A 23,973-nucleotide genomic window follows, 5' to 3' on the forward strand; every position below is an offset into this window, starting at 1 on the left:
CGTCCTTTGTTTTTAATTTAGTTATTCCTTGTTTTAATTTCCTTTTTTCATTTATATATCTGAAGAATGTCTTATCCCCTTTTTTCATAGACTGAGCTAGTTTTTCTTCTGCCTGCGCTTTAGAAGTTCTTATAACTTGCTTGGCCTCTCTCTGCCTAATCTTGTAGATTTCCTTATCTTCATTGCTCTGGTTTTTTTTTTATAATTACAAAATGCTAGCTTTTTATTTTTAATGATTTGGGCCACTTCTGCTGAGTACCACATTGGTCTCCTCCTTTTTTTGCTTTTACTGACGAGTCTAATGCAATTTTCTGTTGCCTTCAATAATGCACCTTTTAAGTAGTCCCATTTCTCCTGGACTCCATGTAATCCGTTCCAGTCTGATAAGGACTCATTTATGACTAATTTCATTTTTGAAAAGTCTGTTTTTCTAAAATCTAAAACTTTTGTTTTTGTGTGGTGGGACTCTTTCACAGTTCTTATATTAAACCACACTGACTGGTGATCACTAGATCCCAAGGTTTTGCCTACAATGACATCATATACCGAATCCCCGTTTGTGAATACCAAATCCAAAATGGCCTCCCTCCGGGTTGGCTCCTCAACCACTTGTTGTAGAGATAACCCCAGTAGGGAATTTAGAATATCTGTACTCCTGGTAGAACTTGCTATTTTGGTTTTCCAGTTTATATCTGGAAGATTGAAATCTCCCATAATGATAACTTCTCCTTTCATTGTCATTTTAGCTATTTCTTCAACTAGTAGATCATCTAGTTCTTTAACTTGACCAGGTGGTCTATATATCACACCTACACGAGTTACTGCATGGTTAGCAAACTGCAACGTAACCCAAACTGACTCTATGTTGGCCTCACCAACTTGTATTAGGTTAGATTTAATGCTATCTTTCACATACAGGGCCACTCCTCCTCCTTTCTTGCCTTCTCTGTCTCTTCTGTATAAAGAGTACCCTGGTATGGTTATGTCCCAGTCATTTCTTTCATTAAACCATGTCTCCGTAACAGCCACTAAATCTACATTCTCAGATGCCATTATTGACCCAAGTTCATTGATTTTTTTACCTAAACTGCGAGCATTTGTAGACAGGACTCTGAGCTTATCATTTCTTAACCTCAGTGCTTCTGGCCTGTTCTGGCATTGTTTCGGGGGGCAATTGGACTCTTTTATTTTCACTCTTTTGCCCCCCCTTCCTAGTTTAAATACTCTTTCGCAAATTCTTGGAGTTGTTCACTAAGTACATTTGTTCCTTTGAGAGAAAGATGCAAACCATCTTTTTTGTACAGTTCCTTTCTATTCCAAGTAGAGCTATCATGAGAAACAAAGCCAAATCCTTGCTCTTGACACCATTTACCAAGCCATATGTTGAACTCCTTTATGCGCCTCTGCCTATCATTCTGAACATTATGCACAGGCAGAACTTCAGAAAATGAAATGGTGGATGCAAAATCCTGTACGTCATTACCAAGTGTGATAAAAGATTTTTTCACCTCTGACACTTCATTGCAAGCCAGGTCATTTGTCCCTAGATGGACAAGAACATCCACGTCCCCTTCCTGCTTTGCTTGCTTAACAATATTAATAATACGTCTTCTATCTCTTCTAGCAGTAGCCCCAGGGAGACATCTCACAAAACCATTTTCTTTAAGCTCCACACTTCTTATGATTGAATCACCCAGCAACAGCTGCATCCTTTGAGACTTCACTTTATCTTTTTTGTTGCATACATTAGACATAGGAGTCGATGGTTTCTCACCCTCTGTGCTTGAGTCCATATCCATGTTGTCCTTACATTCTGAGAGTGCTGCAAATGAATTATGGAGAACCACCGACTGTGGGACATGTCTTCTATCCACCACTCTAAGACTTCCAGAACCTACATTAACCCATCTGCCATTTCTGGGGGTCCTCTGTGGCAGTGGCATTGCAGCAGTCCTAGCTGGAGTTTGTTTAACAGATAATTTAAATATTTCAGCTTTCAAAAATGCAATTTCCTGCTGCAGTAAGGAGAACTGTCTACAGATCTGACAGCATCCGAATCTCCAAAGAGTGGAACATGAAATAAATGCACAACAATTCCTGCACTGAACCAAGTCTGCCATTTTAAAGAGGAGAAAAAAATAAAAAAATAAATTTGTAACTTTAAATCAAACAAATCTTAGATCCCAAGCTTTCCCCTACAGTAATATCATATACCAAATTCCTATTTGTGTACACTAAATCTAAATTGGCCTCCTTCCGGGTTGGCTCCTCAACTACTTGCTGTAGAGATAATCCCAGTAGGCAATTTAGAATATCTGTACTCCTGGCAGAACTAGCTATTTTGGTTTTCCAGTTTACATCAGGAAGATTGAAGTCTCCCATAATGATAACTTCCCCCTTCAATGTCATTTTAGCTATTTCCTCAACTAGTAGATCATCTAATTCTTTGACTTGGCTAGGTGGTCTATATATCACACGTACACGAGTTACCTTATGATTATTAAGCTGCAAGGTAACCCAAACTGACTCTAAATTGTTCTCGCTAACTTGTATCAAATTAGATTTTATGCTATCTTTCACATACAGGGCCAGCCCTCCCCCTTCTTGCCTTCTCTGTCTTTCCTGTATAGAGAGAACCCTGGTATTGTTATATCCCAGTCATTACTCCCCTTGAGCCACGTCTCAGTAACAGCCTCTACATCTATATTCTCAGATGCCATTATAGCCTCAAGTTCAACGATCTTATTCCCTAAACTGCGAGCATTTGTAGACAAGAATCTGAGCTTGTCATTTCTTAACCTTTGTGCTACTGGCATCTTCTGGCATTGTTCCGGGGGGCAGTTGGACTGCTGGATTATCACTCTTTTGCCCCCCTTTCCTAGTTTAAATGCTCCTTAGCAAATACTTGGAACTGTTCACCGAGGACATTCGTTCCCTTGAGAGAAAGATGCAAACCATTTTTCTTGTACAGTTCTTTTCCACTCCTCCTACTCCTCCTCATCCTTTTCCACTGCTACTGCCTCTTCCACTGTACACCCCAAGCTCCCCAGAACCTTTTTGACGTGCCAAGTGAGATGTTGCCATGCTGTGCTGCGGCTGTTGTGCCTGAAAGCCTAGAGCCACAACGGTCCTGCACTGCTTTCAGCTCTGCGGTCACAGGCCGATCAGTGGCTAACCCCGCCCAATTTGACAGTTGATAAAGTGGTATGTGACAATGTTGCCAATCTGCTGAGCGCGCTAAAACAGGGCAAAATGACACATGAGCCGTGCATGGCACACGTCCTAAATTTTTATCCAGTGGCCGCCTAATGTACCTCCAGCTACATAATCACTAGTTCTTTTCTGTCAGGTGAATGCCTAATTTTTGGGACTGTACTGGCCTACAGTAAAATTGTTATCCAGTGACCGTCTAATATATCTCCAGCCACATAATCACTTGTTCTTTTCTGTCAGGAGAATGCCTAATTTTGGGGGCCTGTGCTCTACTGGCCTACAGTAAAATTGTTATTCAGTGACCGCCTAATGTACCTCCAGCCACATAATCACTAGTTCTTTTCTGTCAGGTGATTGCCTATTTTTGGGGGCCTGTACTCCCGTGGCATAAAATAAAATCTCTTGGGCTCCAGCAGGGCACATTTTTGAGAGTTTCCCTTTAAGACACATAAAAATGGCCCCTGATTAAAATACATATTTTTTGTGGAAATTTTTGCCATTGATCCCCCTCGTCCATCACTACTTATTAATAAAAAATAAAACCACATAACATATTTTTCGCCCCGTAAGACGCACTTTCCCCCCCCAAAAGTGGGGGGGAAATGGCAGTGCATCTTATGGGGCGAATGCTGACATTTTTACATCGCTAATGCTGATACATCGCCAACTGCGATGCTGCACAGCGCAGCGATGTATCAGCGGGGAAGGAGGAGGGGCTGGAGGCCGGCAACTCACGGCAGGGCACTGTACTCTTACTCCGGGCCCCCGCCCTCACAGCAGTATATATATCTATACAGTAATCCTTAACCTTTAGTAACTTTAACTTTAAAGCAGGGCTATCCTGTTTACTACCTAACAATCAAGCTCCGGTAACTGGCAGAGCGGGCGGAGGCGTAATGTCACTCACTTACGTCACGTGACTGCTCCTCCCACTTTATGAATAAAGCAGGTAGAGCAGGCGCGTGACGTGAATGAGTGACGTTACGCTGCCAGCCGCTCTACCTGCTACGGGAGCTTGATTGTAAGGTAGTAAACAGGATAGCGCTGCTTTAAAGTTAAAGTTGCCATACTCAAGATTAAGGATTACTGTTTAGATATGAATACTGCTGTGAGCGGAGGGGCCTGGTGTAGTGGTGGAAACTGTTATGGGGGGGATCTGTGGGTGACACATATAGCATAAAATGCTATATAGTGACATGCACAGATCCCCCCATAGCATGGTCATCCACAGATCCCTCTCCCTATAACAGTGTCATCCAAAGATCCAACTCCCCATAACAGTGTCATCCACAGATCCTCCTCCCCATAACAGTGCCACCCCCCTCCCCATAACAGTGCCATCCACAGATCCCCCATAACAGTGCCATCCAAAGATCCCCCCCATACCAGTGCCATCCACAGATCCCGCCCATAACAGTGCCATCCACAGATCCCCCCATAACAGTGTCATCCACATATCCCCTCCATAACAGTGTCATCTACAGATCCCCTCCATAACAGTGTCATCCACAGATCCCCCATAATAATGTCATCCACAGACCACCATTAGTTTAAAACCCACCGAAAGCACACCTTTTGGTTCAAAATATATATTTTTCTTATTTTCCTCCTCAAAAACCTAGGTGCATCTTATGGGCAGGTGTGTCTTATAGGGTGAAAAATACGGTATATGCCAATACAATTGGCATGTATGAATATTGCAATGGATATGAAATAAAAAAAACTGGAACTTTAAAAAAATATGTGCCAACCTGAATCTCTCTCTGAGACCAGCATGAAAAATAATCTGTTCCTTTAGTATTTCCTAGCTTCCCCTAAAAGTCTGCACTATCTCTTAGAACTAGAGATGAGCACATTTTTCAAAAATTAGATTCGGCCGGTTCGCCTTTTTAGTGGTGTATAGCACTGTGCCTTGCAGTAACACGCATAGGGAGTCTGCTGTGGTACTGAAATAATACTGTGAGTCAGTATGACATGCAGATGACAGGTGTCGCTCTTAGAATCACTGCACACTTCACTTATTTGGGCAGTCACGGGGCCAAAACTGACCAAATAACTCAAGTATGAACTCAGGTTTACAGGTCGATGTTAGCGCTAAGGAGAATCGCAGTCAATTTACACCGTTGTCAGCTGATTGCACATAGATGTCTACAGAACCTGTTCTATTAACTGCTTATACAAGTAGAGCCCTACAACAGAGTGGAGAGGGTGTCAGAAGTAAGTTTGTGTTGACTTCACTGATTATTTTGCCCTTCCTCTGATCTGTCAGAACAATAACCCCCCAAAAAATCGGATCTTGTCTGTTGAGCATCCGCCTTCACTCGGTCAACATTTGGTCATTAATTCATCAGTATTGCTAATGCCAAAAACAACAGGAGTGGATCCAAAACAGAGATGACACGTGAATGGAATATTTGCATGTCTTCTGTGTTTTGTACCCACTCCTTTTGGCTACCAAATCACAATCCAATTCTGAATGGAACATACAGGCCTTATAGCTGCTACACAGACATGATCCATTTTGCGTCTCATTTTTCCTTCCTTCTGACAGATCAGAAGAAGGGTCAAATAAATGATGATGTCAGCCAGGCCGAAACACAAAATAGTGATCCAGTCATGAAGTGAGGAGATTGGGAAGAGCATTAAAAGACCACAGTGTGGCCAAATGACAGAGTCTGGAGGTGGCAGCAGCATCAGGAGGCCACAGAGTGGCAAGGTGACATAGTGTTGAGGTGGCAGCAGCATGAGGAGACCACAGAGTGGCAAGGTGACATAGTGTGGAGGTGGCAGAAGCATGAGGAGACCACAGAGTGGAAAGTTGACATAGTGTGGAGGTGGAAGCAGCATCGGGAGGAGGCCACAGAGTGGCACAATGACAGGGTGGAGGTGGCAGCAGCAGGATCAGGAGGCCACCGAGTGGCACAATGACAGAGCGTAGAGGTGGCGGCAGCAGCATCAGGAGGAGGCCACAGAGTGACATAATGACAGTGTGGAGGTGGCGGCAGCATCAGGAGGCCACAGAGTGGCAAGGTGACATAGTGTTGAGGTGGCATCAGCATGAGGAGACCACAGAGTGGCAAGGTGACATAGTGTGGAGGTGGCAGCAGCATGAGGAGACCACAGAGTGGAAAGTTGACATAGTGTGGAGGTGGAAGAGGCATCGGGAGGAGGCCACAGAGTGGCACAATGACAGGGTGGAGGTGGCAGCAGCAGGATCAGGAGGCCACCGAGTGGCACAATGACAGAGCGTAGAGGTGGCGGCAGCAGCATCAGGAGGAGGCCACAGAGTGACATAAAGACAGTGTGGAGGTGGCGGCAGCATCAGGAGGCCACAGAGTGGCAATGTGACATAGTGTGGAGGTGGCAGCAGCATCAGAAGACCACAGAGTGACCCGGTGACAGAGTGGGGAGGTGGGTGGCAATATCAGTGCCAGCTGAAGATGGTGGGTGAAAGAAGGAGCACTTGGCATCAGATGTGTGGCATCAGGCGAGTGGCAGCATCAGAATAGTAGCTGAGGCTGGTAGCCAGAATAAACCAGTCTCTTTTGTGAAAGTGTTAGTGTGGCATCATGGATGATCTAGTCAGATGCAACAGGCATTGGTGGGTGGAAATCCTGGCTGATCCACGCCTGATTCATCTTGACAAAGGTCAGTCTCTCCACATTTTGAGTGGACAGACGAGTTCTTCTTGGAGTATTTATGGCCCCCACCTCACTAATCACCTGCTCTGATGCCACACTACTGGCTGGGCAGGACAGCTTTTCCAGGGCAAACTCGGCCAGCTGCAGCCACGAATCCAGTTTGGCTGCCCAGTAGTCCAGCGGATCTTCAATGTGGGGTAGCAGGGTACTGTCCAAGTATGCCATGACCTGCTGTCTTAGGCCCTTCTCCCGGTTCCAGCTGCTGCTGCTGGTGGTGAGTAGTGTCTTCACTAGGCGGGTGAAGAAAGCTGCTCATCAGCGACTCTAGACTCAAGTTGCTGCTGATGTCGCAGATAGGCAGCGGCCAACTGACTACATAGGATGTCTCTATAGTAGTTCAGTTTGTCCTCCCTCTCAGCGGATGTATAAAAGGCCCCTATTTTGGACCGGTAGCGAGGGTCCAACAAGGTGGAGAGCCAGAAGTCATCCCTCTGCCGAATGGTGACAATTTGGCTGTCACTACGCAAGCAAGTGAGCATGCATCGGGCCATTTGTGCAAGTGACTCAGAGGGACTCCCTGCCTCCATCTCCACTGCATACTGCCACAGTGTGTCTGGGTCCTCTGCCTCGTCTTACTCATCGCCCTGTAGCTCCTCTGGCTGCTCCTGCTCCTCCTCTCCTATCACCTGTGTAGAAAAACCACCCATTTAGTTACACATTGCTTGTGCTCCAATGTCTATCTCCTCCTCCAGTTCAGCCCCCACAGGGCTCATGTGGCCATAAGATGTAAGCGCCACGTCTCCAGTCCCCTGACCAGTCATATTTACCAGTATCTGTTCCAGGACATGGAGCAGTGAAATGACATTGTTCATCCAGTAGTCCTGGTGACTGACAAATAACGTGGCCTCCTCAAAGGTCCTCATCAAACGGCAGGTGTCACACATGAGCTGCCTTTCATGCCCCACTCTGACGATGTGCGGAGGTCAGCCAGGATTGCAGCACGAGTCTAGTATTTGTTTTGATGCTGTGCTGGATCCGCCTCGCATCAGGTGCACTGGGTGGAGTCATTAGTTTAAATAGTCTCCAGCCAAGGTGCTCTGAGCGGATTATACTCTTCATTGTGGTCTTGGAAGGAAGGTTGGCTGTTTGTTCCTGCTCTCAGCAGATAAGTGTATTTTCTTGTTTGGTTGTTTATGTCATCTATCCCATCCAGGTTCTGTGCGAGCTGGCAGCTCCTTTCTCCCCACTTCACCATCTCAGGGAGTTCAGGGTTCTGTTAGCATAGGCTGGTGGACACAGCAAATCTACCATCAAGATTTGGTCTGTGGGCTGAGCATTGTAGGGAAAGAGGTCAGGGATAAATTAGGAGGTGACCCTTTCCCCGTCTCTCGTCCAGAGCCTGGTTGGTGTGTTATCTGTTTAACTGTGCACGTCCGTCGTGACACTGCCACTGGCTGACATTGAAGTTACACAGGGGAGTACTCCTGTCCGCTTGGATCATCCAAAATCATTTATGGCCTTTTACTGTTTCTACAGTCGGTCCAACATATGGAGGGTGAAATTCCAACGGGTGGAAACGTCGCATATCAGCCTATGTTGGGGGATGCCGTTCTGCCGCTGCAGCTCAAGGAGGGTGTGCTTTGCGATGTACGAGTGGCTGAAGTGCATGCAAAGTTTCCTGGACATTTTTAGGATGTTTTGCAGATAGGTTAAAGACTTGACAACCAGATTGAACACATGTGCCATGCAGGGCGCATGGCTCAGCCCTCCTTGACGCAGCGTCGACACCCTGTTCTTCCCGTTGTTATCGGTCACCATGGTTCAGATTTTCAGTTGTCAAGGAGAAAGCCAGGATTCGATTTCTTGATGAAGGACACGGGGCAGTTTCTCCCCAGTGTGACTCCGTTCGCCCAGGCAAACGAGGTGCAGAACAGCATGACACTGCTGTCCGACGCACATATGGTATGCTGGAGCGGCACTGTGAATTGTCCCTGCAGTGGAGGCTGAGGACACAGTAGAGGATGAGGAGGCAGAGGCGGATATTGTTGCAGGACCAATGGTGTGAGGATGTGGGGGCGGAAGCGGCGTCACCTGGCCAAGTTGCTGGTGTGGCTGTGCAGTAACCACATTCACCCAGTGGGCCGTAAAGGACATGTATTGTTCCTGACCGTGCACTTTGGCAGACACCGACAGGCTCAAGGACTGGCCCACCTTCTGTTCTACATGAGTGTGCAGGGCTGGTACTGCCTTTTTGGCAAAGAAATGACGGCTTGGAACTCTCCACCTCTGCTTGGCACAAGCCATTCGTTCTCTGAAAGGTGCAGAGTCCACCACTTGGAAAGGGAGGGACTGCAGCACCAGAAACTTGGACAGGAGCACTTTCAGCTTCTGCGCCGTAGGATGAGTGCACTCATACTGTTGTCTCTTGGAAATCGCTTCGATGATCGATTGCTGACAGAATGAGTGACGAGAAGTAGGAGGACAAGGAGCAGGAGCATCAGGACCGGTAGATGATGGGAAGGACAGACAGTTCCCTTCGGATGAGGTGGTGGAGCCTTGATTGCCTGAAATCGGGTGCATACCACTGGGTGATGCAGCGGTTGCTGCAGCAGGCTGTACCACCACATCAGAGCCACTGTTCTCACAGGCCACTTTAGGTTGATGCTGCATATGTTGACGCAGGGCCGTGGTGCCAACATTGGCACCCTGGCCACGCTTCACCTTCTGCCCACAGATTCTACAAATGGCCATGTTCACCTCCTCTGGCGGCTTAACAAAAAAACTGCCACACTGCCGAGTAGGTGATTTTACCCCCAACACTATGCACTGACTGACTGCTACCGCCGCTGCCTCCGTGAACCTGTGCACCGCTACTTCCCAGGTAGGTAGACTGCAAAGTGGGTGGTCTACCCCGGGCACATTTGGCTACCGACCTCCCACTGCTACCACCCTGCTGACTCCCGGCCACGCTAGCGACTTGCTTGCTCCACCGCTGCCTCACGGTCAAGCTGCCACCTCTCTTCTCCCGATGATGAAACCCGTTCGTCACCCGGCTACCAAGTGCAATCAGCTTCATCATCATCATCATCAACGAGTACTGTTTGCACGTCACTGATGTCCTCCTCAACCATCTCTGGGTCAGGAGCCTGACCGCTCGCAACACCAGCTCCCATGCCACTCTACTCATCACTACTTGCCCGCCTAGTGGAGGAAGCGGCGGATGTCTCCTTTACATCTTGGCTTGCCAGTAGCTGCTGACTGTATAGTGGAGCTGAGCCCACAGCATACAATACTTCTCTGGCTGAGGGAAAAGAAAAGGTCAGGCAGGTTGAGGACAGGTGAGGGCACAGGGCATTCTCCCGGGACATGCCAACTAAGGGTTGTGTCTGACTAACCCACTGAATCTTGGCTGGGGGTCTCTGATGTCACTTGCGACAAAGTCGAAGTCAACCATTCAAGAACCACTGGGTTGATGGTCAAGACACCACCACTAGCTGACACTGGGAGCTCAGGCCTCTCGAAGTGACCCCTGCTGCCACGAGCCCTTACTCTGCTGTGACTTGTGCATGCACCAGAAACATTTAGGCCTCTGCCACTCCTCTGTGCAGGGCCTAGCACTTCTCTGTCTGACATACTGTTAGATCAAATAAATAAATAAAAAGGAAATTAAAACACCCCAAAAAAGTCTGTAATTTCCTCACTTCACGACAGAACGGCTAATGAGCCCTCCCCCCCCCCACTAATACACACAAAAAAGGGCTTTAGAACATATAACTGCACTGCTGAACGGCAAATATATTTTACTTTTGCCACTAATACATGGCAAAAAGGGCTTTAAAACATATAACTGCACCACTGAACGGCAAATAGGCCCTTATTTTTTTCCACTTATACACGCCACAGAAGGCTTTAGAACATATAACTGCACCGCTGAATGGCAAATATATTTTACTTTTGCAACTAATACATGGCAAAAAGGGCTTTAGAACATATAACTGCACTGCTGAATGGCAAATATATTTTTCTTTTGCCACTAATACACGCCAAAAAGGGTTTTAGAACATATAACTGCACCGCTGAACGGCAAATATATTTTTCTTTTGTCACTAATACACGACAAAAACAAAAACATATAACTGCACCGCACAAGGGCAAATAAGACGTAGAAATATTTCCTCGGAATAAACTCTGTAATGGCTGTATCAAGCAGCACTTGCACCCCAATACCAAAAACGGTTTGCTGGAATTATAGAGCAGTATAATGGCAATTTGGATCCCCAGTCAGTGCAGCAAGGTGTAATAGGATTGTTCCGATTACCCATGCTGTAACCTTCCCTACTGAACCCTGTTCAATATAAATGCTGTGGAATGATTTCTCCCTATACTTTCCCTACACCTTTAATAATCTTTCCCTGCACTTGTAAATAGTTTTTTTAGCACAATTTTATTTTTTATAGCACGGTCCCTAGCGTCTGCTAACGTCTCTTCCTGCACTAAGTACACTGGAAAATTCCCAGAGTTCCTTGTTCTATGTTCTTACACGTGCATTAGCCATTTTAAGAAAAAATGTGATTCGTTACCACAAAGCGTGAGGAAATTTGGATTCGGTGCGAATCGAATTTTTCCTGAAATTCGGATCAAATTCCACTTCGTCAACTTCGATTCGCTCATCTCTACTCAGAACCAAGTGCTGGAATCTTTAGTTTGTGTCCTATTTACATCGCAGCAGTTGATACATGCTTGAGAGCATAGTGCTGCCTGTCGGCCCATAGAAGGTGACTGAGAGCAGACGAGAGCAGCTCTATGCCCTTTCTATCGTGAGCCCGTCACACCACGTATTGATGGTTCGCAGACTTTCATCTTTCATTCAAGGGTTTATGCAGACAAACATACATAGGGGGATCATTTTTATCAGATATACACCATTTATTTGACATATATCTGTTGCAGATTGCAGCACAAGTTATTTGCGCCGCAGTTTGCAACTTTTTCCCGCTCACGCCAGGTCTAAAAAAGGGTGTGTGATGTGGGTGGGGAAGGGGATGGGCTGGCAGGCCTATCTCATTTATCATTTTTGACGCCTGTTTTTGTTGTAGAAAATGGTCTAAATTGAAGCCAGCAAGGAAACTGTCTTACATTTAGAGTGGCGGTATATGCACCAAAATGATGTAGAGTCGCCGTCCTCTACTTATCTTTGGCAGATCCACTGCCAGTGCAAAGGGTTAATAAGACCAGCGTCTAAAATGCCTGTCTTAATAAATGACCCCCATACTGTCTCCTCTTTGACAGACATAATGATATAAGAATTTTTTTAATACTTTAGTGCAAATCATTTGCCATCAATTATAGCTAAAACCCATGGACATCACCAAATACTTCCAAGTTTTCTTCCTTGCAATGTTCTGCCAGGCCTTTATTGCAGCTGCCAATATTTGCTGCCGTTTAGTCTTCAGTAAGTGTAAAGCATGTTTAATTGAACTGAGATGAAGTGATCCACTCAACAGTTGAAAAATATTCATTTTTTCCCCCTTAAACAGCTCTTAGGTTGCTTTTGCAGTATGTTGTAGGTCATTATCTATCTGTAATACAATGTGCTGTCTTATCAGTTTGATAGCAATTAAGTCCAGAAATGCACTAGTCTTCAAAATTTATCCTGCTACATCTATCCACAGTCATATATCCACATGTCGGTAAACACAAGTGACCTAGTTCTACTGGCAGCCATTAACTCCACCATGTTTGACAGATGATATAGTATGCTGTGAATCATGAGCTCTTTCTTCCCTCCCCTACAGGGAAATTTCCCGGTGGGTCGATGCCCCAGGGGGCCACCCAAGTCCTCCTCTCTTCCGCTGACCTGGTACATAATGAGCTCTCAACAGAAATTAACGCTCAGAGAATCAGGTACTCATGTACCCAGCCACTGTTGCCTGCACCTTACCTGCTCAGCCCCCTGCTCCATAGACAACTGGTTACACTGTGTTATTTGGTTCTGCTGGCGTGGTATTTTGCACTGTGGTATTGTTGACCCTGTCTACTTGTGTTGCCCCGCCTTCTGTTAATTTGGACCTGTCTACAACATGGGGCCTCTTTTAGTTTTGTTTTTCCAGGGCCACTTTAAATTCCCAGTCTGCCCTTGCTTCCCTGGTATTAGAAACATATGGCTTGCATGCACTGTGTATTTTCAGTCTTAGTAGAAAAAAAAATAAACCATTACCTTTTCCCTTCCAATGAGCCTGTGATGCAAATCCAATATGTCCACCATATTTCCTGTTGAATTCTGCCATTAACGCTTTGTATGGGTTCCGAATAAGCAAAACCGCCGCATCAAAAGATTCAATTTCCTTCCTTCCACTTTCATGAGTTTTGATGCAAATGGTACGCCCATTTCTCCAGTGGTCTCGCTCCCCTTTAAAGCCTGCACAATATACAGAGAAAAAAAAACTCTTGCCAAAACTTTTGTTAAATTATAAAATGGTCTAATAGTAGACAATGTCATATTAAATTAATCAACTACACAACTACTGTTTTATGGCAGTGCTTTAATATGTTACTTTGCCATCAAAGTTTATGTTTGATACATAATACAAAATCTAAATAACTACTTCTATTGATAAATTTTCAATGCATCACAAAGCATAACATAATAGATCCTAGGGGTGGCACCACAAAACTATTTGGACATGAATACAGTTGTTTGACTATGCAGAATCCCCCATTACTATTTGCTCTTCTGCTTCTTTATTTACTGATAATAGAGTAGAGCATTTGTAAAATTGGCCTGGATATTGTATTGTATTTTTAATCATGAGTCTACTTTATATGTGTGGGTGATTATTTTCCAATAATTATTATTTAAGGTATATTAGGCTGTATATGTTGGTCAGCCCCACATGTCACAATAGTCATATGGCATAGTATCCTAAGATGGATGTATTACTTTAACATACTGTATAGTTAGGTAATATAAATGATACAGAGAACTGTTCTCAGAACCATGGATAGGCCTTGATTTGATGGAATTTTTGGAGCTCAGTCATCAGTAGAGTTATAGATGCTTTGCATATGTATTCGCATGTAGTTTTTTGTGTAATTCATATTATGATGGGCGGTCCAAATCCCTGCACTATAGCATATTAATGGTATGGGATTTAGCCAGCTGGCCAAGCTATTGGGCATTCAAATATTGGATCTCCTGCTGACAAAGGCAGTCAAGGGACGCAGAGAGGAGGCAGAAGCTGTTTTCACTGCTTCTGTCTTCTCTATTGTTGAATACACATCACTAAAAATATAAGAAATACAGAAAAAATATAAGAAATATATAGAAAATAATAAATATATAATAAATATATAATAAATACAAGATTTTTTTTTATAAACAAGTACACAAATAAATGAACCTATTCCAAATTACCATTCCCACCCAAATCACTGTTGAAATGCTAACGGAACCTGGATTTACAAAACAGGGCAACAATATATCAAGATTTATAGTAGACAACAGCAAATAAAAGTGTATTTTTAGGGTAATACTAAATTATCCCCAGCAAATAAAAAATAAAAAAATTTAATTAAGCATATTTTTTTTTTTTTTTAGGCTATAAACGTTAAAATTCTAAAAAAAAAAAAAAACATGCATGGGGGATGTTTATCAAGACTGGCGTTTTCTTTTGCTGGTCTTGATTCCCCTGCGCAGCTGGCGGATGCACTAAATTTATGCAGAGGTGCAGGACTCTCATAGATTTGGCGCATCCTCCCACTGGTCATGCGACAGACTTAAACCTACGGCAGCCTGCTAACTGCCATAGAGTTCTGTCTTAATTTACAACAGTGAGACCTGGCCCTCCCGCCCTCATCACGTCCCCTTGTCTTACATCTTCTGACAAGTTTCCAGAAGGGGGAAAATAAAATTTTGCCACAAATATGGTGTGCGACAAAATATGCGACTTTTTGACTCCACAATAGTGATATAAATCCTAAAATACATGTCTCCCAATGTGTTTAAAAATGCTATTTAAAAAGTCACAAAAAATCTATTAAACTGACGCATGAGAAGAACAGATAATGCTTTGCCTGACCCTTAAGATTAAAATTACGCTGGTTCTGAACGGCTTAATTAAAATCAGTTTCCGTATAAACTTTTTTGTATGTGCTGTAGAAAATGCCCTGTCCAGATAATGTTTGTCTAAAGGTGGATTTACATGAACCAGATTATCGGGAATGATCGTTCCTGTAAACACTAGTTCCGATAATCTGGCAGTGTAAATTTGCCGCCAATCACCCGATGAACACTCATTCATCGGGTGAGCCTGTCGTTCGTGCAGGCACCATCAATCATTGTTTGTGGGCAGCAGATCGGATGGCTTAAACAGCGATCTGCTGCCCATGATTCTGTATGAGGACGAGCAATCACAATAGCCATCCCTCGTCCTCATACTGTGAAGGGGATCACAGCATGTAAATGCAGCGCTTCACCTCCACTGAACGAGCAGCCGACTGTCGGGAAGGAACGCTTTTTTCCCGACAATCAGTTGTCTACACCCGCCTTAAGTTTTTGTCTGATGTGCCTTCTATTGTTCTTTTAAAGGGGAGCAGGCAATTGCATTTATTGTATTATTTGTTTTTCAAGCTCATTTTCTTCATAACCATTTATGCTAGAAATGAAATGGTCTGCGCTGACAGATTCCAATTCTATATCAATGACCCCAAGTCCTTAGTGAGACAAAGAGAGAGGAGAACTATGAGCAAATAAACAAACAATCTTTAAGCAAATGATTCTAGCCAGAGGAAAGAAATGATGTAAGTAGCGGTATTACATCAATTATGGATGTGTAATTTGTTTTCCTGAGTTATGCCAGGCAGCAGAGTAGCATGGTGGCTAATCTAATAGTTGCCTGGATACATTGTTGCTTAGTCAAATGTGCAAAAAAAAAAAGCCCAGAATACACATCCAATGCTGCTTGACATTTGTAAAGTACAAGGAAATATTTCTAATGATATTCTCAAAAAGAAATAGCACGCATGAGGAAAAGACTTGACATGAATAGATCTAATCAAGGCTGAAGATTCCTTGGAAGATTGCAGATAAATATCTGTGAGTAGAACAAGTTCTGTATATCCTTGTGATTGATTGCGAAGCAGATCATATGAGTTTAGAACTGCATGACCCAGCTTATCTTTCTGCTGGAGGATCGCAAGCTGTTCCTCTTAAGAGTGCGGGTTTATTGGAGCCAGTAATACAGTAATCCCTGGCCATTGGTCTACAATCAGATTATTTTTATTCAATGTAATGCTGGATTTATGCTGTCCAATCGTCAGAAAGATTATTGGGAATGAACATTACTGTGAACGGGCATTCCCAATAATTGGCCCATGTAAATGTTCCGCCAATAAGATATTCATTTATGCTGCACATGAAATCGTTTCTGGGTAGCAGATCGTGCTCTCTAAACGACACTTTCTGCCCAGACTCAAAGGATCTGTATGGGGCCGAGTGATGGCAGTGGTGATCGTTGCTCCTCATACGGTGGAGGTGGTCACTGCATGTAAATTCAGCTCTTCACCTCCACTGACGAGCAGGTAGTTATCCAAAAAGGACACTTTCTTCCTGATAACTGCCTGCTCATTGGTACTTAAAAATGCACCTTTAGCATTTATTGGTAGTGATCTTACAGAGTAAGCAACCACTGATCATTTAGATGCCACAGGCAGACATTATTCGGACCACATTATCGGGGCAAGATTGTTATTTTTGAAAAAAATGCTATAGTTCACATATGAAATGAATATAAATATAATAATGACTTTAATTCACAGCCAGAATTTATATAATTACCATTTTAACCTATTCTGTACATTTCCAAGTGACATATCAGATTTCCATGGAACTGGTTCTTATTATTATAGATACATGTAAGGATCATTACAATAAATATCTATTCTGTATTGTTTTTGGCTGCATGATTTGCCCCTTAGTTAATGATGGGGTTACTAGTTCATGCACTTTTATTGACTTTCCCCTTGCTAGAACAAGGACATGTCTCCCTGACCAAAGTTAGAACCTTATAACTTTTTTGTTGCTCCTCCTATTTAGATTGTAAGGATGGTCATACACGAGAAATCTTATAGCTCATTCAGATGACAGCCAGGGCCGGTGCTATAATAAGGCAGACCAAGCGGCTGCCTTAGGGCGCAGAGATGGGGTGGTGGAAAAATGAAACTTTTATTTTTATTTTTTAAATACCCTGTATTTTTCGCCCCTGCACCTTATGGGGCGAATACTAATAAGGAGCTTCCATTTTGAAAGTGCTTCATTAGTACCGGAGGACCGGGAAGCGGTGAAGGATCTGTACCCGCCGCTGCCTGGTCCCCCGCTCGGCTGTCTGCTGTAAAGGGCTGCACACCATGTGATCTCAATGTGTGCAGTCTTCACAGCTGACAGTCGAGAACCAGGAAGAAGAACGAGAGCACTGGTGTTGAGTAGCGGCTGCATCCAGGAGCAGGAGAGGTAAGTTATTTTATTTTATATGCACTGATGGCTGACATGGGGGGGGCATGAGGGCTGACACTGGGGCATAATGGCTGATATGGGCGCATGATGGCTGATATGGGGGCACGATGGCTGACATGGGGGCACAATGGCTGACATGGGGGCTGATGGCTGTCATGGGGGGCTGATGGCTGTCATGGGGGGCTGATGGCTGACATGGGGGCATGATGACTGACATGGGGGCATGATGGCTGACATTGGGGGCTGATGGATGGGAGCTAATGGCTGACATGGGGGCTGATGGCTGACATGGGGGACTGATGGCTGACATGGGAGGCTGATGGCTGACATGGGGGGCTGATCTGAGGCATTGGGGGTCTGTTCTGAGGTCTGATTAACACTGGGGGTCTGATTGCTGGTCTAACCTGAGGTGCAATATTTTTTTCTTATTATCCTCCTCTAAAACATAGGTAAGTCTTATAGGCCGGTGCGTCAAACCAGCGATTGTCTGCAGCAGACAGAAGATACCAGGACCACACAGAGGAGAAGCCAGCTGCTGCAGACGGGACCAGGGCCAGGTGAGTTGCAAGGGGGGGAGGGGGGGGGGCGCCAAAATGTAGCTTTGCTTGTGTTGGCAAAAATCCTTGCACCGGCCCTGATGACAGCCATTTCTCCCATACATATGCAGACTTGGCTTGACCAAGAACGCATGTGTTGTGAATCGGTAGAGGGAGGAAAGCCTCTGCCAGGCACTTCTGGCAGTGAATTAAGGCTACTTTCACACTAGCAGGGTTCCGCAAAAACTCTTCCGTTACTGATAATACAACTGTCTGCATCCGTTATGAACGGATCAGGTTGTATTATCTTTAACATTGCCAAGACGGATCCGTCATGAACTCCATTGAAAGTCAATGGAAGACGGATCTGTTTTCTATTGTGGCAGATTCTGGCAGAGAAAACGGACCTTGCATTGGGGGTCATGCCGGATCTGTCTTGCTCCGCATCCCAGGATGGAAAGCAAACTACAACATGTTGCGGTTTGCTCTCCGGTATGGAAATGCAAATAAACGGAACGGAATGCATTTTGGAGAATTCCGTTCTGTTCAGTTCAGTTTTGTCCCCATTGACAATGAATGGGGACAAAACTGAAGCATTTTTTTCCGGTATTGAGCCCCTATGACGGATGTCACTACTGGAAAACTAAAACGCTAGTGTGAAAGTAGCCTAAGTCCCTGAGAACAAAAGAATTGGAGGAGAGTCGGGAGGCTTCATGTACACATTTGATGGTTGGCTAAACCCGCCAAATTCAGTGGGTTAGACCATTATAGATCTAATGAAATTGGCCTGCTTATCTCTTTCTAACAAAACTGGAAGCAGTCCTGTACTTCGCATGGATTCAGAGCTCCCCCTATTCATTGCTCTGCTAGATTTATTTCAAGCTGTCAGCTTAATGGATCTCAATGGATATGTCCTTTCTCAGTGGAGGAGCATGCCCTATAACTGGGACAGCCTCTGAAGATATGGCAGGTGAAGGATGGAGCTGAGCATGTGGGGCTACTTCAGAGAAGTGAATAGATAGATAGATTGATAGATAGATAGATAGATAGATAGATAGATAGATAGATAGATAGATAGGAGACAGAGGGATAGAAAGATAGATATCAGATAGACTAAAACTGTACTTGTTCAATAATATGAAATCTATATTGCTATTGATGGATTTGCCCCACCCACCATATTACTATGAATATTTGTGTATGGCACCAAGTATAATTTTATCCTTGCCAGTTTTTCTCCAGCGCATATGCAGAAATGTGCCTATTATGTTTCTTTTCACAACAAGTACAGTAGTCGATTATTTTCTCTCCGCTAAAGATCTTGTAAATGACGTTTATGTGAACAGACTGCTGACGCTTCGCTCGTTGTCTGGGTAGCTTTACAGTGCGCAGCTGCTGACCTTTCCTGAGCACCAGCACTTAACAGCACAGCTGGAAAAGCGGACGCTGCCATCAGAGTCTTACAATCTGTTTAGGTACTTACACTTTATGCCTCAACCCACCTTTATTATACAGTGATCCATCAAAGTAATAGCTTCCAGTATAGAAGCCTGTAGCCAGTTCTATTAGATGTCGGGCCCAGGTATTTCCTGCACCAGGAAAGCTTGCCAAGGCAATAAGTTGTTTAGCACGATTTGGTAAAAATCTCCTGTCCATACACCGGTTATCTAAAAAAAATATATGATTAATGTCAATATAATCCAGCTGATTAGATCTTTTAAACAGATATTGTACTATAGCAGCATCAATTTTTGTAAACTTCATTTCACAGATAGGGTGTATGAAGTAGCATCCACAGTTATCAGTTATAACACATAGATTTGATTACCAGAGAAATAAGTCAAGTAATACTTTATGTGAATAGATACTGTGTAAATGCAAACTGACGGTACTTTCACACTTGCGGCAGAGGATCCCGGTAGGCAGTTTGGTCGCCGGAACTGCCTGCCAGATCCGGCAATCCGGACGCAAACTGATGGCATTTGTCAGACGGAAAAACGGATCCGGTATTCATTTTTTTTTAATTATTAAAGGTCTGCGCATGCGTCGATCGGAAAGCCGGATCCGTTTTGCCAAAACACTTAATGCCGGATCCAGCACTAATACACTTCAATTTAAATTAAAGCTGCATCCGGCATTCCGGCAAGTGATCAGTATTTTTGACCGGAGAGAAAACTGCAGCATGCTGCAGTATTTTCTCCATCCAAAAAACGTAAGAGGGACTGAACTGATGCATCCTGAACGGAATGCTCTCTATTCAGAATGCATTAGGATAAAACTAATCAGTTTTTTTCCGGTATTGAGCTCCTGCGACGGAACTCAATACCATTAAACAGAAAGTACCGCTAGTGTGAAAGTACCCTAAAGGAGGCATATCTTAGGCACATGTGTCTCACTTCTCTTGATCTTTAACTCTCAACATGCAATATCCCAATAGCTAGGGAGTAGGGATGAGCGAACCCGAACTGTATAGTTCGGGTTCGTACCGAATTTTGGGGTGTCCGTGACACGGACCCGAACCCGAACATTTTCGTAAAAGTCCGGGTTCGGGTTCGGTGTTCGGCGCTTTCTTGGCGCTTTTTGAAAGGCTGCAAAGCAGCCAATCAACAAGCGTCATACTACTTGGCCCAAGAGGCCATCACAGCCATGCCTACTATTGGCATGGCTGTGATTGGCCAGTGCACCATGTGACCCAGCCTCTATTTAAGCTGGAGTCACGTAGCGCCGCACGTCACTCTGCTATGATCAGTATAGGGAGAGGTTGCAGCTGCGACGTTAGGGCGAGATTAGGCAGATTAACTCCTCCAAAAGACTTCATTCTGTGATCGATCTGCAGCTGTGGATCATTGAAGTGCTATTATTGACTTGCTCACTTTTTTGAGGGTGCCCAGAGCGCTTTTAGATCACTTTTTTTCTGGGGTGATCGGCGGCCATTTTGTGACTTGTGGTGCGCCAGCACGAGCTATCACCAAGTGTATTTAACCATCGATAGTGTGGTTATTTTGTGCTATATCCTACATCAGCTGCAGGCTGAGCCTGTGTCACCGAAGTGCATTTAACCATCAACAGTCTGATTATTTTTTGGCCATATACTACATCAGCTGCAGGCTGAGCCTGTGTCACCCAAGTGCATTTAACCATCAACAGTGTGGTTATTTTTTGGCCATATATTACATCAGGGGCAAGTTGAGCCTGTCACCCAGCGCCTAAAAAATAGACCTGACATTTCTATTCAACCAAATCTGCACAGTTTTAGCTGGTCAAGTTATTTGTAGTGACCGTAAAAGCAGACTTTTTGTTCTGGGTTGAAAAAGCATTCCCAAATTTGCCATTCTGAAAATAACTAGTTTGTGGTATTTGAGGCCTACTTGAAATCTATCCCAAAAAGAAAATCTTACATTGAAGGTATTGATAGTGTCATTCAGAAAAACCTAAGACACACGCTAGCGTGCTGATAGAAGTGTCATTCTGTGATTAAACCTATAACTGTCACACAGCGCAAAAAAAAACAGGTCTCACATCTCTATTCAACCAAATCTGCACAGTTTTAGCTGGTCAAGTTATTTGTAGTGACCGTAAAAGCAGACTTTTTGTTCTGGGTTGAAAAAGCATTCCCAAATTTCCCATTCTGAAAATAACTAGTTTGTGGTATTTGAGGCCTACTTGAAATCTATCCCAAAAAGAAAATCTTACATTGAAGGTATTGATAGTGTCATTCAGAAAAACCTAAGACACACGCTAGCGTGCTGATAGAAGTGTCATTCTGTGATTAAACCTATAACTGTCACACAGCGCAAAAAAAAACAGGTCTCACATCTCTATTCAACCAAATCTGCACAGTTTTAGCTGGTCAAGTTATTTGTAGTGACCGTAAAAGCAGACTTTTTGTTCTGGGTTGAAAAAGCATTCCCAAATTTGCCATTCTGAAAATAACTAGTTTGTGGTATTTGAGGCCTACTTGAAATCTATCCCAAAAAGAAAATCTTACATTGAAGGTATTGATAGTGTCATTCAGAAAAACCTAAGACACACGCTAGCGTGCTGATAGAAGTGTCATTCTGTGATTAAACCTATAACTGTCACACAGCGCAAAAAAAAACAGGTCTCACATCTCTATTCAACCAAATCTGCACAGTTTTAGCTGGTCAAGTTATTTGTAGTGACCGTAAAAGCAGACTTTTTGTTCTGGGTTGAAAAAGCATTCCCAAATTTGCCATTCTCAAAATAACTAGTTTGTGGTATTTGAGGCCTACTTGAAATCTATCCCAAAAAGAAAATCTTACATTGAAGGTATTGATAGTGTCATTTAGAAAAACCTAAGACACACGCTAGCGTGCTGATAGAAGTGTCATTCTGTGATTAAACCTATAACTGTCACATAGCGCAAAAAAAAACAGGTCTCACATCTCTATTCAACCAAATCTGCACAGTTTTAGCTGGTCAAGTTATTTGTAGTGACCGTAAAAGCAGACTTTTTGTTCTGGGTTGAAAAAGCATTCCCAAATTTGCCATTCTCAAAATAACTAGTTTGTGGTATTTGAGGCCTACTTGAAATCTATCCCAAAAAGAAAATCTTACATTGAAGGTATTGATAGTGTCATTCAGAAAAACCTAAGACACACGCTAGCGTGCTGATAGAAGTGTCATTCTGTGATTAAACCTATAACTGTCACACAGCGCAAAAAAAAACAGGTCTCACATCTCTATTCAACCAAATCTGCACAGTTTTAGCTGGTCAAGTTATTTGTAGTGACCGTAAAAGCAGACTTTTTCTTCTGGCTTGAAAAAGCATTCCCAAATTTGCCATTCTCAAAATTGTGGTGAACGGGAACAATGAGGAAAACATCTAATAAGGGACGTGGACGCGGACGTGGACATGGTCGTGGTGGTGTTAGTGGACCCTCTGGTGCTGGGAGAGGACGTGGCCGTTCTGCCACAGCCACACGTCCTAGTGAACCAACTACCTCAGGTCCCAGTAGCCAGCAGAATTTACAGCGATATTTGGTGGGGCCCAATGCCGTTCTAAGGATGGTAAGGCCTGAGCAGGTACAGGCATTAGTCAATTGGGTGCCCGACAGTGGATCCAGCACGTTCACATTATCTCCCACCCAGTCTTCTGCAGAAAGCGCACAGATGGCGCATGAAAACCAAGCCCATCGGTCTGTCACATCACCCCCATGCATATCAGGGAAACTGTCTGAGCCTCAAGTTATGCAGCAGTCTCTTATGCTGTTTGAAGACTCTGCTGCCAGGGTTTCCCAAGGGCATCCACCTAGCCCTTCCCCAGGGGTGGAAGAGATAGAATGCACTAACGCACAACCACTTATTTTTCCTGATGATGAGGACATGGGAATACCACCTCAGCACGTCTCTGATGATGACGAAACACAGGTGCCAACTGCTGCGTCTTTCTCCAGTGTGCAGACTGAACAGGAGGTCAGGGATCAAGACTGGGTGGAAGACGATGCAGGGGACGATGAGGTCCTAGACCCCACATGGAATGAAGTTCGTGCCACTGACTTTCACAGTTCGGAGGAAGAGGCAGTGGTGAGACCGAGCCAACAGCGTAGCAAAAGAGGGAGCAGTGGGCAAAATCAGAACACCCGCCGCCAAGAGACTCCGCCTGCTACTGACCGCCGCCATCTGGGACCGAGCACCCCAAAGGCAGCTTCAAGGAGTTCCCTGGCATGGCACTTCTTCAAACAATGTGCTGACGACAAGACCCGAGTGGTTTGCACGCTGTGCCATCAGAGCCTGAAGCGAGGCATTAACGTTCTGAACCTTAGCACAACCTGCATGACCAGGCACCTGCATGCAAAGCATGAACTGCAGTGTAGTAAACACCTTAAAAACAAGGAAGTCACTCAGGCTCCCCCTGCTACCTCTTCTGCTGCTGCCGCCTCGGCCTCTTCTGTGCTGCTGCCGCCGCCTCGGCCTCTTCCTCCGCCTCTGGAGGAACGTTGGCACCTGCCGCCCAGCAAACATGGGATGTACCACCAACACCACCACCTGCGTCACCAAGCATCTCAACCATGTCACACGGCAGCGTTCAGCTCTCCATCTCACAAACATT

General features: G+C 44.4%; 1 protein-coding gene across 2 annotated transcripts in view; it reads right to left on the reverse strand.

Annotated features, from left to right (window-relative positions):
• WSCD2 (WSC domain containing 2) overlaps nucleotides 1-23,973 on the reverse strand; it is a 573,456-nt gene that overhangs the window by 65,740 nt on the left and 483,743 nt on the right. For both annotated transcript variants that reach the window (XM_040416044.1, XM_040416045.1), the window contains 2 exons: nucleotides 19,403-19,567; nucleotides 13,072-13,272 (listed from right to left, as the gene is read on the reverse strand). In XM_040416044.1, coding sequence (XP_040271978.1) covers nucleotides 13,072-13,272; nucleotides 19,403-19,567 — 366 coding nt within the window. The remainder of the gene's footprint in view (nucleotides 1-13,071; nucleotides 13,273-19,402; nucleotides 19,568-23,973) is intronic.

The sequence above is a fragment of the Bufo bufo genome, chromosome 2 (assembly GCF_905171765.1).
Source record: "Bufo bufo chromosome 2, aBufBuf1.1, whole genome shotgun sequence".
NCBI classification, from domain to species: domain Eukaryota; kingdom Metazoa; phylum Chordata; class Amphibia; order Anura; family Bufonidae; genus Bufo; species Bufo bufo.